This window comes from Corapipo altera, unplaced genomic scaffold (assembly GCF_003945725.1).
Source record: "Corapipo altera isolate COAL_440 unplaced genomic scaffold, ASM394572v1 55, whole genome shotgun sequence".
NCBI lineage: Eukaryota > Metazoa > Chordata > Aves > Passeriformes > Pipridae > Corapipo > Corapipo altera.
This window is the reverse complement of record NW_020884882.1, coordinates 2,196,776-2,216,026: the sequence shown is the minus strand read 5'-3', so window position 1 is coordinate 2,216,026 and position 19,251 is coordinate 2,196,776. Positions and strand designations below refer to the sequence as shown.

The 19,251-nt window shown below is 38.6% G+C and overlaps 1 protein-coding gene and 1 long non-coding RNA gene across 2 annotated transcripts in view; one reads left to right on the top strand and one right to left on the bottom strand.

Moving 5' to 3' along the window:
• The window catches only part of LOC113945801 (inter-alpha-trypsin inhibitor heavy chain H3-like), a 21,300-nt gene extending 2,049 nt beyond the window's left edge, over positions 1 to 19,251 (top strand). Inside the window, exons 2-22 of the mRNA XM_027640366.1 lie at positions 2,086 to 2,109; positions 3,238 to 3,404; positions 4,117 to 4,221; positions 4,633 to 4,795; positions 5,414 to 5,524; positions 6,146 to 6,271; positions 6,837 to 6,953; positions 7,446 to 7,614; positions 7,934 to 8,059; positions 8,307 to 8,488; positions 9,472 to 9,657; positions 10,622 to 10,761; positions 11,099 to 11,253; positions 13,035 to 13,040; positions 13,794 to 13,820; positions 14,685 to 14,729; positions 15,127 to 15,240; positions 15,829 to 16,033; positions 17,128 to 17,300; positions 18,571 to 18,682; positions 18,782 to 19,251. Coding sequence (XP_027496167.1) covers positions 2,086 to 2,109; positions 3,238 to 3,404; positions 4,117 to 4,221; positions 4,633 to 4,795; positions 5,414 to 5,524; positions 6,146 to 6,271; positions 6,837 to 6,953; positions 7,446 to 7,614; positions 7,934 to 8,059; positions 8,307 to 8,488; positions 9,472 to 9,657; positions 10,622 to 10,761; positions 11,099 to 11,253; positions 13,035 to 13,040; positions 13,794 to 13,820; positions 14,685 to 14,729; positions 15,127 to 15,240; positions 15,829 to 16,033; positions 17,128 to 17,300; positions 18,571 to 18,682; positions 18,782 to 18,911 — 2,583 coding nt within the window. The 3' untranslated portion in view covers positions 18,912 to 19,251. The remainder of the gene's footprint in view (positions 1 to 2,085; positions 2,110 to 3,237; positions 3,405 to 4,116; positions 4,222 to 4,632; positions 4,796 to 5,413; positions 5,525 to 6,145; positions 6,272 to 6,836; positions 6,954 to 7,445; positions 7,615 to 7,933; positions 8,060 to 8,306; positions 8,489 to 9,471; positions 9,658 to 10,621; positions 10,762 to 11,098; positions 11,254 to 13,034; positions 13,041 to 13,793; positions 13,821 to 14,684; positions 14,730 to 15,126; positions 15,241 to 15,828; positions 16,034 to 17,127; positions 17,301 to 18,570; positions 18,683 to 18,781) is intronic.
• Positions 12,292 to 17,117, bottom strand: LOC113945808. The gene is made up of 3 exons (XR_003527190.1): positions 16,486 to 17,117; positions 14,251 to 14,331; positions 12,292 to 12,509 (listed from the first exon to the last, which is right to left on the bottom strand). It is a non-coding gene; the product is annotated as an uncharacterized LOC113945808 (long non-coding RNA).

Sequence of the window (19,251 nt, the reverse complement as noted above, 5' to 3'; positions counted from 1 at the left end):
ACAGAAACATTTTACCAAGTAACGATTATCCAAGGTAGAGGATATTAAAATCTTATTTTTGTCTAGAATTGCATCATCTTTTTGAGTGGCACACTTATCACTTTCTACCCACATAGCTTAAAATGACCTTGATGTTAGTGACATCTCAAGCTACCTCCAAGTGAATCATTAAAAATTAAAAAAAAAAAAAAATAGAGCAAAATCACAGACTCACTCCCCTCCCCTGTGCAAATCAGGGTCAGCTAGGGCAGGTGGCTGGGCAATGTCCAGCTGAGTTGGGTATCTCCACTGAAGATCAACCCAAGTACAAAGTCACTAATGCCTTTCATTGAGAGATTTTTCTGTAGTTTCTTTTTCAATGAAAATTGCAGAGTACCCCTCTAAAGATTTACAGAATCAAAACAGAACTCCTTCAAAACTACTGTCAAACCCATAATCCTGATAAAGAATATGCACAACAGCAATCCTGTAAAACTTGAATGCAGGTAAAGTATCTTTTAATTTGGAGGCGGGAGTCAGAATTGCAGAATTTGTGACTAAAGAACACATTTTTGTATGTGTTTTTTGTATCCTTAAACTGCTTGGTAATTCCACTGTGAGGAAATGTTTGTACCAAACAAACTGACATTTCAGTGACTCCCAGCTTTTCATTTCCCAAGGCCCATACCTCAGTTTGTGTTTCTTAAGGGGAAATGACAAGCTGTAATGACAGCATAGAGACAGAAAAGATAATTCCACTTTTGGAAAGGACAGGTTTGAATTGGTGCACAGTCTACACAGGCATTAAAGAAACCCATGGGGGCTTCTGAAAGGGGAGAGATGCACACACAGAAATGATCTGTATGGCAATAGCAGATGGAAAGATGAACCTAGAGAAATGTGTCCAGATTTCTTGGCCAGACTCTTAGAGCACTTGAGAAGCCTCCCCCCAAACCTTGCATTACCTAACATTTAATAGTGTCTTGAAAGGAACTCCAGAATAGACAAAAAAATAACCCTCTGTGTCTCAGTTTCCAACCTGCAAAACGCTTAAGTGTGAAAGGTACCAACAGCCTTAAATGTACCTGAGATGTGTATCTGACTTAAAACCTCATTAGGTCCTTGTCCCTCTGTTTGGTGGAGCAGCCAAACGCCTCCACAAAATGTGACCCCCTGGAGGCTCTCGGAGCCAAAGGAGATAAGGTGTTTGCAGCAGAGCTGATGAGAACTGAGTTACACAAGCTGTTACTGTAACAGGAGTCAGTCAGTTTGTTTAATGCCTGTCCTCTATTTCAGAAGAGAGGACGTGATATTTTTGTACAGCTTCTGATATTTGCACTTACTCTGGGAGCAAATATGGCAAAAAAAAAAGTTGTAACTGCTTTTTTTTTTCCCCTCCGTGCAGGCTTTCATGGTGACCATCTCTCCTCTCTGTAATCTTACTGAATTACCATCATACTTTGTCATGTTGGGTTGAGAGGCTGGTGGGGTGAAAATTTAGGAATAAGTCTGAAAAGGTGTAATGGTGGGTCTGCCTGACAGTGTGGATGTGTGTGACTGGAAAAAAAACAATATTCAAACTGGGTTTTTATGCTTGGATACAAACCCTTTTTTTACTTCCAAAGGAGAATAAATTTGAAAAGAAAATATATACTACAGGACCCAGATCCAGGAATTGCCAAGAAAAAGTTGTTACTCTCAGGACAAGATATTCTGGTTTTACTTGATGTCACCACAGAGCCAGCCTATATTCAAGGAGTCCTATTGAGCAAATTTTAGTGTGTTTTTTAATCTCAGTGACATTTAGTCATAAATGGCACTGAGCATTCTTTTCCTCTCCCTCTCCCCTCATCTTTCAGGGGTCCATGATTGTTTTCAGGGAGAAGAAGACACTTTTTGTATCACTTGAGCAAAATACAAAACTAGCAACATGCCTTACTTGCTCTTCCCTCAAATTTACTTTAGGTTTACTAATGAAGACCTTTCTTGAGCTTTCCTTCTCCTGGACAACTTCTTTTGGCTTCTGACAACTGCACAGGTGCTAAGTGATTTATTTCTAAAAGCACCTTCTTACTCATGGTTTTTCCCTTTTTTTTCTCTTTACAGAAGCGAAATGCTGAGAATGACTTGGTGAGTAAGACTTAGTTTTGTCCAGGCTACCAAGAAAGATTTATAGTGACAGGAATATTCTGTGTTCACAAAATGTTTCTGTGAGTGAGCAAGTGGATATTTCTGGAAATAGCCCGGAGCTGCCTGTTTTGGGCAAAAGGTTGAACTGGACAGTTCCTTTTTAAGCTCTGATGGAAAATCCTGGACAAGAAAAGAGAAAAACCAAATGATTTGTAGCTTCATTGTATTTGAATGAATAGCAAAATTGTTTGAAATCACCTCTGTATCTCTTAACAGATTCGATGTTGGTTTTATTTTTACTTTTGTTTTATATTGAAGTTATTGTTGAGGAAGGCAAGAGACCTGATGTCTGAAGCTGATTCCACTTGGCACCTGGATCCCCTTCAGCAATGTTTAAATGCTTGGATTGTTTGGGGACCTTTTTAATCAATCAGCCAGAGATCAGTCCCACCATAAAAATTCCATAGTTCTTTCCAGTGCTGGCTTTGCTGCAGGAAGCAGACCTTGTTTAAGGAGTTGCCTAATGAATCACATCTGCTGTTACCTGTGTTTTCACATACTCTCCAGCAACCTTATACCTGAGCATTCAAAGAAAACCAGTATTGCCCTGCCCATTTCCTTGTTTAAAAAAGAATGAGCTCCAGTTGTGCGGAAGTTGAGAATAACATAAAATGAAGTTTGGAGCCATCTGGAATTGTTTTGGTCTATTTTTAAACAAGGTAATTACTTACATCCCTGCTCTAGGAGTCATCCACTCCACTGATAATTACAGTCACTGAGCCAGGGAGGCAGCAAGTGAATTGTTGTGCTCTTTGAGTAACCATAAAAAGTCACTCTCTCAGTAGAGAAAATAAACCATTTTTTAATAATGGCAGTATCTTTGCTGTGGTAGTAGTATTTTGTTAAAGGGGCTGTAGTTATAACCTGTGGAATAGTGCCACGATGGCATTGTGATAATATCCCAGGAAACACAGCTGTGCTCCAGTTCTCATGATTCCTGGTTTGCTTTGGAGTGATCCATGTCCTGCCATGGTTTCTTTTTAAAAGTGTGATGATGAGTGATTAACACACATAGCAGTGTAACAGCTGGTGCTCTTTTTTCCCCTTGTTTCATTTCTCAATCTGCAGGTTGTCAATGGGATAGAAATCTATAGCATGAAGATTGATAGTAAAGTAACTTCCCGATTTGCCCACAATGTCATCACCAGTCGAGCTGTCAATCGTGGGAATGTGTCCAAAGAAGTCTTCTTTGAAGTTGAGCTCCCTAAGACAGCCTTCATTACCAACTTCAGCATGTGTGTAATTTTTACAATATCATTAGAGAAGACTAAATATCTGTGCAAATTCAGCTGGGAGAAACTGAACTCAACTGTTCATTTTTACTTTGCCATTTGACAGATTTTTAAATGCCTCCTGGGTGATTTTCTGGTACTGTTAACTTAACATGTAAGACACATGGAGAAAGGCAAACATTTGCACATCTGTAGAAAAATGACTAATTTTCAGTTATTTCTTTTCATCATCATGGACCTTAGGGAATGGGGGACCATCCCTGGAGATCCATCCACCTTTTCAGAAATACCACTTAGTCTGGTGTTATCAAACCAGGAAAGTTCCATTACCTAATTTCCCCGATGGCATTATAGCTTAATTTATCTCTTCATTTAAAAATCATATTTGAATGAAAGGCTTATATTTGAATAAATGCTCAGCTGCAGGCAGTGACACTTGGACAGGTGAGTCTCACCCAGAGGGCTGGTTTGCCATTAGATGAGACAGGATGGTGAAGCTGCTGAAATGTAGGAATATGGCAGAGGGGTAAGTTGTGTTGCCATTAGTCCAACTCCACCTAAATTCACTGAGGAGAGTGGTTTCAGTGAAAGGGCTCCAATCTTGGCAACAACAGGTCTCTGAAAGTGCTTTTTAGCAAACCAATCAACAAAGGGAGAATTTCTATGGTAACTTTTCGTGTATTGTTCAACCAAACTAGGACTTTTTCATCTGCAGGACAATTGATGGTGTCACTTATCCTGGAACTATAAAGGAAAAAGAAGCTGCAAAAAAGCAATATGAGAAGGCTGTTTCAAGAGGACAGACTGCTGGTCTTGTCAAGTAAGAATGATGTCTTGTGTGGCTTCCACACCATCATCCCATAGCAAACTGTGAGATTGGAAATGCTGTGTTCTGGTGTGTTACTGACATTGTGGGACCAAGGAACAATCATTAAGTTATTGTAGCACAAATTATAAAAAGGAAATACAACTTCTGACTACACAGGCAGTATCTGCAATCATGGAAAGGCTCTTTCTGCAACTTCCACTGACCTGTTCCTGGGATTAAGCTCACTGGGAAACTTGAATAAATTCAACAATTTGAGTATGGTTTTAGCAATAGATCCTATTTAGAACAGAAAAAAAATCCCATCTTTTTTTACTTGTTTTTGAAAATCATATGCCACCAACCCAAACAATAAATATTGTAGAAGTGGATAAAGATACTCATTTTCCTACCCACTTAATACAGAGCTTCAGGAAGAAAAACAGAAAAATTCACTGTCTCAGTCAACATTAAAGCAGCCAGTAAAGTCACTTTTGAACTCACATATGAGGAACTGCTGAAGCGACGCTTTGGAAAATATGAGATGTTCATCAAAGTGAAACCAAAGCAGCTTGTCAAAGATTTTGAGGTAAATGGCAAACTGATCAAATTTGACTATAACTTAAGAGCTGATGAAATTCTGTACAGCTGTTGAAAGTGGAGTACAATGGTCATTCCATCTACTGAGCATGCCAAAAGAAATCATGTATGAAATCCTGAAAAACCTATTTCAATGCCTTGAAATAGGCATTGAAGTGGAAGATTAATATCTTTTGCATATGCCTTTTTAGCATAAATTACACCTTTCTTACACCACCATGAAATGACATCATCTTAAATCACATTGATGGATATATTGCATTCTAGAATACTGCAGCTTTTGTGTGTTAAAACTGGTCTTTGATCACTCTTATCTGCCTTGGTAGAATTCCACTATCTGATTTCAAGTTATATTTCTATTAAGGTTTGTTTATTTGTACCTTTGTTTTTAACCTCTGTGTGCAAAAAGGCCTGTTTGGCTGAAGATGTGTCCCCACAGGTGGATTTGGACTGCCATTATGAATTATAAAAGTAAATTTCTATTGCTTTTATGAAAATGCCTCTCTTGTAGTTGCCTGCTGTAGTTGCCTGCTGATCCTCCTGGAAATGGCTGAGTTGATGTATTGTGTGTTAATCAATGACAATGAATTTTCAATTAATGTTTCAGATTGCAGTAAATATTTTTGAGCCCCAGGGTATCACTGAGCTGGAAGCAGAAGGAACATTCATCACCAATGAGCTACAAAATACCATTAAGAAAACTTTTTCAGAGAAAAAGGTACATTGGCTACTGAGTTCCGTAATTTACTTGTTATGGTTATAATTTGAAAATAATAATGTCAGTGCTAGCAGTGGAAGTGAGAGAAAAAAAATAGAGAAAATGCAGTAAAGGCTTGTCTGTGCAAATGAGCTCTGAATTCCAAGGTGGAAAGTTGAAGGCCTTCTCAACACAGCTCTGAAGCCATGTAGCTGTCAGCAGGATACTGTACCAAAACTAGTAGGCCTTGTCCCACAGCAGCATTTGGAAACCTGGATACCAGTAAGAGTATCTCTTATACAAGAACTGAGTCAGAAACAAGTAGTTTTGTCTTGTATGGAGGGGGTAGAATTCAGACTGCCCAACAGGCTTACCAAAGGTGTCATTCAGAGTAGAGGGCTGACCTAAGGGAGATGGGAAAACACATGGAGAAAGTCCTGGATAGCAGCCTTCATCTGCCAGTTACCCACCAAGGAGTGCATAAATACATATGGATGCATACAAACTAATAGCTAACCAGATAACCCAGGTTATTCTGATGTCTGTGAATATAAATATACTAGCTTTAAAAAAATGCAAATGTGTTCTGTAGGAAATGTTCAGCTGTGAAGGTTCAGATCTAATGAAGGCTTTCCTTTGCAGGGGCACATCTCTTTCAAGCCAACTCTTGATCAGCAGCGAACCTGTGCAAGTTGCTCAGAGTCTGCCTTGGATGGGGATTTTACTGTGAGATATGATGTGAAGAGAACAACTGCAGATAATTTGCAGGTAAATTGAAATTCTCAACAGTTAAACAGCCTGACTTGCATAGTTACAGTCAAGGAGCAGTGAGAGCCAGCTGTTTCCTAAAGGACAGGGAGCTGAGTGTGACAGCACAGCTGATGGCACAGGGGCTTCACCAGCCACGAGCCCACTCCTCACAGTACCTGAGCAAGGCAGACCCTGAGGTGGCACTCAAATTCCACTGAGAGTCCAGGTCATCAGGCAAGTTTGTGGTGATGAGCTCAAGGTCAAGGCAGGAAGTCAATCTTCAGGGTGGAATCCAAAACAGTGGAGTCCATGGATAGGGACAGGTGATACAGCTGTGATAGAGCTGGACACAGATGTTCTGACAGTGTAGCTCAGGCAGGAACTACAGGCCCAGTCTTGCACTTAAATGATGCTCCTGGGCCCATGGACACAGGTGAGACTGCTTGGAGCCATTAAAACCTTTTAGTCCACTCAGAGACCAGACACCAAATGAGAGTAATATCTCCTTTATCTGTTTTATCTTTACAATATACCAAAGTTTTTGGTGGTGTATGGGGTTTTTTTCCCACATTTTATTTTTCAGATTGTCAACGGCTACTTTGTGCACTTCTTTGCACCAACAAATCTTCCAAATTTGCCCAAGAATATTATTTTTGTAATGGATACTAGTGGCTCAATGTATAGAAGACCAATGGAACAGGTAAGTTATTCCATTACTGAAGAGCTTCAATGAAAGAGCTGAGAAAAAGTACTGGAAGGGACATGAGCTTTTCATAGTTAGGACTCCTCATTCAAAGCTAATGCTCAGAATTTTCAGGTTTTGGTGTTGCATCAAAATATCCAGGCTTGCTTCTGTATGAGCTTCTCCACCAACCTGTAGCTACCCATTTCCCATTGCTTTCAATTTGCCATGCCAGCTTATCCCGGTGTAAGCAACAATCCATGACAGGAGATCTGATTTTCCTTTCAGCTACAAAGACTTACCAGGTGTTCTTGCAGCTGACTGACTTCCCTAGAGTTACTCTGAAACAGGCACAGGGACTGGCAAGGACAGAACAAGCTCAGGATTTTTGCACAACATACTGTGTAGAAGTTAAAAATACCCCAATGCTGAGAGATTAATAATGTCAAATCTGTAAGCACCTATTCTGTTAAATGTTGAATTGTATATTTAAATCTCTTTGTCTTATAGACAAAAGAAGCACTTCTAAAAATCTTAGATGACATTAAAGAAGATGACTTCTTCAATTTCATATTGTTCAATTCTGGTGTGTCCACCTGGAAAGAAACATTAATCAAGGCCACTCCTGAGAATTTGGATGAAGCAAGGAAGTTTGTTCAGAACATTGATGCTTCAGGCAGTAAGTACTTTACTGGACTTGCTGATTGGTCACTGTGTAAATTAATTTATCTGTTCATTCTGTGAACACAATGCTACAGCTTGTTGGGTTTTTAGATTACTGATGAGACACTCCTGAAGTTGACTTTTACTCAGAACATGACATTTATTTTTCTCTGTGTTTCCAAAGTCCAGGTACTTCTCTATCTAAACATCCCCTTGCTTATAAACCCAAATCTTTCATTTTCATACTGTAATTAAATCTCTTCAGACCCCAGTGAAAAATGGGCCTTTCTTTTGATGATCTCTGCTGAACCCAAATTTCTATGTCTACCCCATAGTGACAAATTTACATGGTGGTTTGATGAGGGGAATTGATATTCTGAATGCTGCTCATGAAGGGAACCTTGTGCCCAAGAGAAGTGCCTCTATAATTATCATGTTAACAGATGGCCAGCCAAACGAAGGTAAGTTTCTATTGGATGGAATTATAAAGAGAGTTAATTAACTAATAAAAAATGCTAGTTAAAACTGGCCTTCACCTTTGACTTCTTGATGTTTTCATGATTTAAATGCTACTATACAGCATCATTATACTAAACCAAGTTTTTGATAATGCCTCCTAAGAAATCTGAACATGACGAGTCACATTTAATTTTGTGATCATTTTATCTATTTTTGAAGACAACTCAAACGTTTCCTGGTTTGATGCAGGTGTATCAGATATTCACACCATTGAGACAGATGTAAAAAATGCTATTAAAGGAAGATACCCCTTGTACAACCTTGGGTTTGGCTCTGGTGTAGACTATGGCTTCTTGGAGAGGATGGCACTGGAGAATAAAGGATTGGCCCGTCGGATTTATCCTGACTCTGATGCAGCTTTACAGCTTCAAGTACAGTAACTACCACTTAAATTAGATGAAAATACATTGGTTCAGATAACTATACAGTTGTTCTTTTTTTCAAGCAATCAAAACCCCAGTGTGTAATCTGATACTGGGATACTCCAGAATCTGCTGTAATCAGAATATTAGAATCATAGAATAGTTTGAGTTGGAAGGGACCTTTAGTTGCATTTGATTTTCCCCTTCCCTCATATAAACAGGAGGTGGAAGGACAGTAAAAGGGAGATACTGTGGGCTATGGCAGAGAGTTGTGGCACAGGGTGACACAAGTCATGCTTCTGAAGGGCACCTGGTGTGCAGCAAACTTGCTGCAGTCATTTCTATCCCAGACCTCACAGATCATGTGGTCAATGTCATGTCAAGGGACGAGAAGGGGAACAGATCATAAAGCTCTAGATATTCTGCCTTTAGAAACTTGCTGGAAGCAGGTGTATCCTACCTGCTTCTGAGGCATTCTAGAGTTGTGTAAGACATGAAAACAGGTATAGACCTTACGAGGTTGACCTGTTTTACTTCTCACATTCCAATAGCAGCCATTCAAAAAATTCACCAAAGAATTAGATACTGGATTTCCTTTCAAACTCTGCTTGAAATCAAATATAGTAAAAAATAGTCTGTTTTGACTGTGTTGTTACATCAGTCTCTGCTGGGAATAGATCTAGAAACTTATCTCTATCAAATACCAGGGATCCCTCTTGATTCATCATCCACAGCATGTTGTTCTCAGATTTTTTTTTCTCTCTCTAAGCGAGACTGAAGAGTTGTATGTCCTTTCTCATTTCCCTTATTTGTAGATTTTTTTTAGGCCTTGTGCTCTGAGAGTTAACCAAATATTAAAATATTTCTTATAAAATACACTTGCAGTTTTCATTGCCAAAATAGCAGGATGTTTCTGGTTACAGATCTATGAATTAAAGAAACAATGAGAGTTAAATGTTTTCCTTTTTTTTTTTTTTTTTTATGTCTTATAGGGGTTTTATGATGAGGTGTCAAATCCCATGCTCACAGATGTGGAGTTAAACTACCCAGAAAATGAAATACAAGACCTAACTATGAACAGTTTTAAGCATTTCTACGAGGGGTCTGAGATTGTGGTGGCTGGACGTTTTGTAGACAGCAACCAAAACCAATTGACTGTAGATGTGAGAGGTGAAGGTGTAAGTATGGATTTCTTTAACTTATGTAAGATACACAAAATCTCTGAATGTTCAGAGCTGGCACTACTTAAATACTTAAAATATTTATTGGTACTTCTTTACCTCAGTGACAGGATGGGTTACTGCACATGTGAGAAACTAAATGTGCCAAAGTCATTGCTTTTAAAATTGCAAATTACTTGCCTAACCCAGGTGTAATAGGGTCAGTCTGGAATAACTCTGTGCAGTGTGACTGGATTAGTTTTGCTAACAAATATATATAAATGTACTCATGTATTTATACATATCCTCATATATTTATAAATATATAAATACTGTATGTATTTAGTCTCTAAATACCCTACCTGGTTCTTTTGGGAGCCAAATTTTCAGTGTTCACAGGCACTTCAGTGGATGAAGAAAACCAATGAATAAGCCAGCTGAATATTTGAAATATCTTCCCCTTAAAATAGAACTCTACTTTTAATACCTCTCCACATCTGGATTCAGTAAAAACATTTACCCCTGATATTCAAGAAACAGAACACAAACATATTCTAGACCATGTTATCATAAATCATGGATTGCAAATATGCCCCATGGACCATGGACTTTGGTGTACTTTAAATACAAATAATGTATTACTGTGAACTTAATTCCAGCATGTCTGCTTGAGCATGTTCCTCTCTGAAATCAGGATCACAATCAAAGTTCTTTAAATCCTGGATAGCCAAATTCTGATGAACAAAAATGCCATGTGAATTTGCAAACTGTGTTGTGTCCTGTAGTGTACACCTCTGACCTTCACAGAAACAATGGGTCAAAATTCCTGATACAACCCTGGCAATCTCCTGGGCAAGTGCTGGAGGGAACCAGACTGTTTTTCAGTTTGATAAGGTTTTCAGGTGTGAAGGTCTCAACTTTTGGGAGGTTCTGGCAGTCCTTGGCTACTTATGATACAGAGAAGCTTCCTTACTCCCAACAGGCTGATGATGCCCTGTCATACACTACACAACAAGATGCTGAGCAAACAGCTCAAGCTTTCCAAGAACAAGAATATATATTTGGAGAGTACATTGAAAGGCTCTGGGCTTATCTTACCATTGAACAACTCCTGGAAAGACGGTAATTATATCTAGAATGACATCTTAGCTATGAACTCCTTAAGCCCTCTGACTCCTGCAGCTTCTAGGACAAAAATCAGTGAGGAAAATCCCCCTACCTGTTCTCCTCCCTAGCCTCAGTATTCCTGTTTCAGGTTGCAAATGAAACAATTTTAAATTATTGCAAGTATAAAGCACGGTTTTGCCTTTTTCTTGGGTAGCCAGGGGAATCAGAAGTGCTTTTAGAGTGTAAAAAATATGTCTTATTGATACATTAGCTGCAGAGAAATGACTTCACTTTAAAGTAAAATATTGACTTTGGTGAGTAATTGATGCTGAGAGTCTCTGCCTGTATTCAGTATTGCAGCTACAGGAGAAGAAAAGGAAAACCTTACAGCTGAAGCCCTGGCTCTCTCCCTGAAGTACAAGTTTGTAACACCACTGACATCCATGGTGGTAACAAAACCAGAAGAAAATGACAGTGAAGATGTGATTGCTGATAAACCCACTGAAGGTACAGACACGTTCACATTTTTACTGCATTTGAGAAACCAAGTGTTCATCTGACATTCTCCTAAAGAAAGGCTTTTATTTGGGTACAGTTTTAAACTTGTATCTGAAAAATAATATACTTTCCAAGCCTGGCACATGTGTTAATGCAAAAATTACTTTTCATTGTAAATCTCACTTCCATCAAACCATCCTTTGTTACTAAATTGTACAGGCAAAGTACTATAAATTTAAAATAAGTGTATTTTAAACTAAATACATGAACTATTACAGAAAAAAAAACTAAACCAAGAAGCATTTCTAATCTAGTAGTCCAGCTATATTAAAATGAGTTCACATCACTTTCTCCTTTATTTTTCCACATACTTCAGCCTAAGGGTAGATGTAGTAACCTCTTTCTGCACGAAAAGGGGAAATTTGCATGAGCTCTTCCTCATGCAGGATGCATCAAGTTGTAAAAGTATTTGAGATGACATATGTAAACCACAGCATTCATATATATTGCAGAAAGGGAAGCAATTATATTGAAAGTAGACAGTTTGTTTTCAACTCCTCTGATACTTTGGCTAGTGATGAACTCTATTCTTAGTAAAACAGTTCAGCCTCTCTGTCCAACATCTGTGTAACAAACACTCTGTTCCCCCCATCAAAGCAAGGCAGTGCTGTTTGCTCAGAGTGCCCCAAAGCCACCCAAACTTCATCTCTGTATATTGTTCCACCCACCCTGGTTCTACAGGTCTAACAGAGGCTTTTCAGTCTCTTCTGTCAGCACCCAGTATTTTTTTTTCCCAAAAAGTTTTACCTAGAGCCCTTTAAAGTTCTTGCAGGCTCTGTGTGGGCTCTCTGCTGTCTTCTACATTAAAAACTTCCTAATCTTTTGAATTCAGCATGAAAACTTAAGGCATTTTAGCATAACAGAGATACTTACAGGGGATTAGTGGGTTTTTCTTTCAGCTGGAATAAATCCTGAAGCCAATGAATTGCTGAGTGTCTTTCAACTGTGAATAATTCTTCAGGCATTCTGCTGATAAGTTTTTGCATTATTTTTCATAACCCTCATAATGGAATACTGACACAACCCTTCATGTTTAATTTAACAGTCAAGTCACTGTACAACATAGTGACTTTAAAGTTTGCACCTGGCCTCCATAAGATGGAAAACCCCAAACATCTGACAGAAGAGACATCCACTCACTCATCTTCATCTCTTTGCTTGTGGTACCTGGCTCCTCTTTGAACCTCTTTCCCAGGAAATTCTCTCTGTACATAGAAAATATAGAGCAGAAATAGCAGAAAATACTCAAAGGACTGCTTCTGTATAAGAAAAGAAAATAAAATAATTGTACACACCCTGAAGTCTAGATTCTCAAATCAGATTAGTGAATGATCCAGTCAGTATTAATAGAATTATTCAAATGCCTCAAAAACTGCAAAAGAGTAAACCCAATAAGGAACATTTTGCAGTATAAGTGTGGCATAACAATAAAACAATTACAAATATAGCCCTTGTCCCATGCATAATAAATTGCAGTTTTGCTGCCCCACATAAAAGCTTTTTACTTTTAGTGTGTTTCTGTTTGATCTACAAATATTGAGTTGTATCACTGGGAAGAAATGGAATTGTAAAATACTGAACATACCTGACTGAGTTTTCAAACAGTTTTAAATTTTTTTTTTCTTAGAATATGTTTTAGCAGGGTCAGAATCCCACCTGTTTAATTATACAACTGAAATTGTAAATTTCTCTTTTTCTTCCTTTTACTCCTTGCCTGCCCATGGTAACAGCTGAAGGTATGTACATTTCTTATTAAATTTATGTCATATTTGTAACTGTTAGAGATGGATTTCCCACATTGGTTATTTGATCTGGGATGCAATATTTTCATAAAATTCTTAGTGAATAAATCAAGATAGTGTTATAAATACATTTAAAACTTTTCAGGTGGATAAATTTGTAGTGTTTTCAGTGTGGTTCCTCCTGTCTCTGATGATTCCAGCATCCCACCACCACAGAATTCAGGCCCAGTACAAATAAGCTGCTCTGCAGGGCTGGCACTGGGGGCTCCCAGGTACCTGTGTGAGGCAATCCCACACAAATATGTCTTTGTTCATGCTGTGATTGCCACTCCTTCACAACAAAGCCGTGTCTTCAGACACCCTGACATAGTTTCAGGTGTAAAAAGAGCAGAAGACTAGAAAAATATGGAAGCAGGTGGGAAAATCTTACTGACTTCCCTTCTGAGGAAGTACAGCCTAGAGCAAAGTGGCACAGAGCAATCAGAGAAGAGCAGGCTGTCCCAGTCCCATCCAGAGCCAACCCCAGGCCTGTGGAGAAGGAACATTCTTGCTGAAAAGGAGGGTGTGCTTTCAGCCCTTTCATGACACTGCTTTGTAGCAGTATCAAATAAAGTTTTTCCTTTGTAATAATTTGGAAATTTATACATAATTACAAGATTTTTTTGAGTTGGTTTTGGTGGAAGGAAGCAAGAAAAATTGGTTTTTGTTCTTTGTAGCCTCTAAAATAACATTTTGTTTCCTTCACAGCACTGACTTCTGTATCTTCTATGCTTGGTAAGTCATTAAGTTTCTGAATGGAGCAGGATCTGTCAACTGAAGTTACCAGAGAGCTGGAGACTGCCATGTCTGGGTTTACAACTGTACTTTAACAAATACTGCCAAATTCTGCTCCCTGCTAAAAACACACTTAAAGGTTGAACAATATGAGGTGAAAAAGTTTCAGCTAAATAGTTTTTGAGGAGTAAATGCCAATTCATCCATCCACCATTTTTTCCTGAAAGGTGTTTCCCAAAAACAGAGGATGGACTTCAATTTGCATCTCCATGATATAAAACAAGGGCCTCTGATGTCCAACATCCTGGTTAAATTAATATCTTCAGTTACTTGTGCAAAAAGCAACTGTTTTAATTCAAGAGGGAGAAGCAGCAACTGACCCATCAAATAGCTGGCTGGGAAATCCCGGGAATGGGAGAGTTAGATTCACCTTTTCACTCTGGGGATTAGTCTCAGTCTCTCTGTCTCTGTCCAGTTTTCTCAAGTTTTTGTTGAGACTCTTAAATTCATTCTGGAAAAACAAATGTCAAAATGTCACAAGTTTTGAATGGATGATGTTGCATTGCCTTGCTGATAGTTTGATCCTAAAGCCTGAGGTATTTGTGTCCTGCAGATACATTACCTGGGCTCTGTGGAGACCCTCAGAGCAATGTAGGCAAGTGAAATCTGTCTCTATTGTGAAGCTTTTTTTGATTCAAGAGCAGCACAAACTGTCATCCCATGGACTATATGCTTTAAAAACCAGGATGGAACTAGTGATTTACCCAGCATATTAACCTCCTGACATCTTACTTGTACCATGCAGGGAGGATGTACATTTTCCATTTTGATGTGTTTTCCTAACAAGTTTTTTTCCTTCTGCAGGTTCACAAATGTATCGAGGATCACAGCCCACATGGTACACCAGTGGTGAGTGGTTTGAGTGCTGCCTGTTTAGGAGGAGAACAGAAGAGGGTTTTTAAGGCTAAATTACACAATTCTTATGAGTCTTTTTGATAATTCCCTTCCATAAAAGCTGCCATTTTTCAGTTTCAAGGGGCTAATATTTTAGTTTACTTTAAACATCTCTCAGTGTCTTTTAAAGATCAAGTAATTGAAATTATTTGTGGTGTTTTTCTCAGCCCTCCTTTCCATCAATGGGCTTTGTGTTGGTACCTGCCTGTTCTCTATTCAGGTCCCTTCCTGCTCTCAGTAACACTTTCATGCAGCTTGTGAAGGGCCCAGTTCCACTGGCACAGTATTAACTGCTCATGTGGAGCTTTGCCCCATGTGTCACTGTCCAAACACCAGTGATTTGCCTTTGCAGTTGATGGGGACCCACACTTCGTGATATGGGTGCCACAAAAAAGAGATGCCATCTGTTTCAATATCAATGAAAACCCGGGTACTGTCTTAAATTTGATAAATGATCCAGTTACAGGTGAGTTTTAATTTATTTTTTTTAAATAATCAGTAAATCATGATATTTCTAACAAAAAGTCCTGTGCATAAAGGCTGTTTCTTTGTTTATAATGCATAAGCTTTTTTTCCCTGCAAGGTTAATAGGAGGTCCTATAGTTATGATAGAGTACCATTACTATGACTGTTTTCACTTCTTGGAGCAAAATGAACTTTTAAACTTTGTTTAAAAACCACTGTGAGGGTTAAGAGTAGTAATTTGTCTCAGTGAGTTTTAGTACAAACAATAAAATAATCCTTAAGTTGCCAGTTCATGGAATATCTGGTAAAGAGAGACTAATGTCACACAGGCCATCCGTGCCCATCACAAACTCTTTGTGTTCTAGGAAATATTGAACTTTTGTCAAGAAAATGATTGTTGGCTTTGTGGAAATTCACTGAACAGCCCCCAGGCCTTTATTTTACTTTGGCACAAATATGCACAAGTAATTCTGATATATTTTTCAACTCATACCTAATTCCTTTGGTTTTGTTAAATATTCAAGACATCCTTGGCATCAGTTAATCAAGTCCTGTCTATAAAACAATTCTTGTTTCCTTTCTGTATTAGGCATCAGAGTCAATGGAGAACTCATTGGTGATAAGAGAGCAAATAGCAATGCAAAGATCCAAAATTCGTATTTTGGAAAACTTGGTATTGCAAATAAGCACCTGGATTTAAAAGTGACTGTAACTCCTGAGAAGATCACAGTTCAGAATGGCAATGAAAAAATGGGTTTCACCTGGCTTGACTCAGTCACCTTGCAACAAGCAGGGTAAGGCTTAAAGAGAGGCCATCAGGCTCTTGCATTACTTTCTACACTTCTTTAAACATTGATCAATAATACACTTTTAAGATTTGTTGTCTGAATCTACAAAAGGAATTGATTCAAGCCCTGCTGGACTCTGCTCTCTATTTTGTTGTGTAACTGCTGAATTATTCACAAATTCCTCTGCTTGGAATAAGTAAGTGAAAATTTTTCCCTGATAGTCTATTACCATGACTAAACAAAGGTAGATTTGGTCTCGTGCTTAATGCAGCAGTGTCTTGCAAATGCTTGAAGATTAACTTCAGACACAGTGTGTAATCCTTCAAAGGCATAATAATGCACCACAAACAATCTCCAGTTTAAGAAATGGAAATTGTGGCATTTACAGAATAGGTACATTTTGCCCTGTCAGCAGGTCTATTTTTCATGGGATCTCTCTATTACAGAATCATTTATACCTGTGCAAAAGGAAGTTCAGAAAAGGAATGGGCAACATCTCCTCCTCCTGCCTCCTCAAGGCCTGGCACTGCAGCAGAGAGCAAAACTTATTCACACAGCATGCCTTTTTGTTTGGTTTTTTTTTAATTATGCTAGAACATGGATGATGCCAGTAATACAATCAGAAGCAAACCTTCTTTATCCTAGCACTAACCTAGGCAGTTTGGGAGTTGAGTTCTCTGAAAAACAAAAGGAAAAAGTGTAATGTAGCATCCAGCCAAGGAAGCAATGGTTTTATCAATAGAATTTGTATTACTGAGCATGAAGTGCTGTATCTACATATCACTGACCTATCTCTGATTAATTGCACTGTTAAAGGACAAGTTTTGGTAAAACCATCTTACTGAAAAGTTTAAAGGCCAGGTAGCCTTTTCCAGTGTCATTTAATATGATTCTGTGACTGTCTGTGAACACACACACAGAGACTCCCATGGACCAAACTAGGCAACAAACCCTCTCTTTTAGAAAACAGCCAGCACTTTATAAGGCCATGTTTATGTCTTGGACAGGTTTCTTCTTCTCACATTTCTTCTCCTTGCTGTTAACTCTGGGAAGCACAATGTCCTAATTCATGTTTTGTTGGGTTTTTTTTTTTCCCTCAGTTTAACTTTAATAATTAATAGGAAAAAAAATCTGGTGCTCTCAATGGGCAGTGGTGCCTCATTTGTTGTTGTTTTGCACCAAGTATGGAAGAAACATCCTCTCCACCAAGATTTCCTAGGACTGTATACATTGGAAGAGGATAAACTGTCTGAACAGACCCATGGATTATTAGGTATGACTTCTTTTAGTGTTTCCATGCTGGTCCTTCCTTTTGAGGCTGCATAATTTGTAGACACAAGCTTGTACTTAACCTTTCTGAACTGAGAATGGAGGAAACTGAGATGACATTGATTGACAGTATTAAGATTTGTGACAAAATATTCTGGGCTCAGACTCTGTGAATTATCTTTTCACAAATTTCTCTGCTTCTGCTGCTGAAATCACTGGTGCTCATTGTCCTCACTGGCATCTTTAAACCTCTTTATCTTGCTGAGTCCCACCTACAGATTTTTTTTTTCTTACTACACTATTCCTCCAGTCTCTTGGATGGTTTAACCTCTCCTTTCATCTTATCACCCTTTGCCTAAACACAGGCACTCTGAAAAAATACTTGTTTGCCTGATCAAAATTTGCCAAGCCTCAGTTAGTGGATCCTTGTAAGAAAAGAAATTGTTAAGGTATAACTTGATTAAGGTATATCTTGGTTTATTAGCATATATTAAACCCACAGTATGCCTTTGTATCATCCAGGGTTTTCCTCATGTTAGCCAACATTCTTTGTTTTAGTAGAAAGTGAAGTTGATAATTCAGGGATCAAAAGTTTGATCCCATTTTCTGCCAGTGCAGTGGGTTTGGTGGTGGGCATTCTCTGCTGCAAAAAACACAGAGAGCAGACATTTGCCTTCCAGTTTTCACTTACAAAATCTGATGAGGGCAGCAAACATTCCTTTTGGGTCAATAAGTTTACTCAGTGTGGAAAACAATGAACTGCACCAGCCCAGAAAGGACAAAAGTGTGCAAAAGCTAATCCTGGCAGGAGCACAAAAACTCCTTAGCTGTCAGCCTTGTACTGAGCACAGTCACATCCAGAGGTTTCAGAGATCAACACACACATTATTTGATTCAAAAATAAGCTAAAAACTTGGGGACTATATAATAAATACAGTTGACTAGACAAGACACCAAGTGAGGATATCTTGAAAGATATACAGAAAAGGCTAATTGTATTGTGCACTCAGAAGCTGGAACTTACATCCAGATGATATGGATGCAATTCTGGATTGTAGATAGAAAATAATCCCATGTTCATATCATAGAAAATCATATTCATAGAAAATAATCATGTTCAACCTTACATGAGACCTGGTGTTTGCTTATCCATTCAAACCCCTGAAGGGACATGGAAACCAGCATGGGGATGTAGAAATTCTGGAATTTCTGTTTGGTTGCTGTTTTAATGTGTGCAACATGCCTGAAATGTTAATTTTGGCTTCTATTTTTAGGACAATTTTTCCGCCCCATTGACTTCACCATACTTGAAATTCATCCTGGGTCTGATCCCAAGAAACCAGATGCCACAATGGTTGTTAAAAACAATGAACTGATGGTAACGAGGTACATAATAATTAAGTCCTTAGCAAAGACTTAGGCAAGATTGCCTTGTCCAAGTGCAGTTCCTACCTTGGTACTGCCATGGCTGTGTTTCCCTTTCAGGGGCTGGCAGAAGGATTACAGAAGAGATCCCAACCACGGTATTGATATTCCTTGCTGGTTTGTCCATGACAACGGAGCTGGGCTCATAGATGGGGTTCACACAGACTATATTGTTTCCAGTCTGTTTTAAGCGACTACAACTTCCTCCAAATTCGTGGGTAGACGGATGATTTGTCTGAAAGAACAGTATTTTTTAATGTTTAAGAACTATTAAAAATCTGTAAGCATACCATGTTTGGCAAGGACGAGGTATGTTGGATTCTCATAAAGTTTTGCTGTGGATTTGATGGAATCTGAAGTGCAGGGCAGCTGTTCCCCTTGTGTGCACAGATATCCCTCCTCCTCTGGAACGTCCTCTTTATTACTTCAAAATTCTGACTTTGAACGTTACTTTGTAAAACATAACAGAAACCTTCTATCCAATATTAAATCAGTAACGGAGTGACTTAAATAAAGCCTCAGCACTCAGT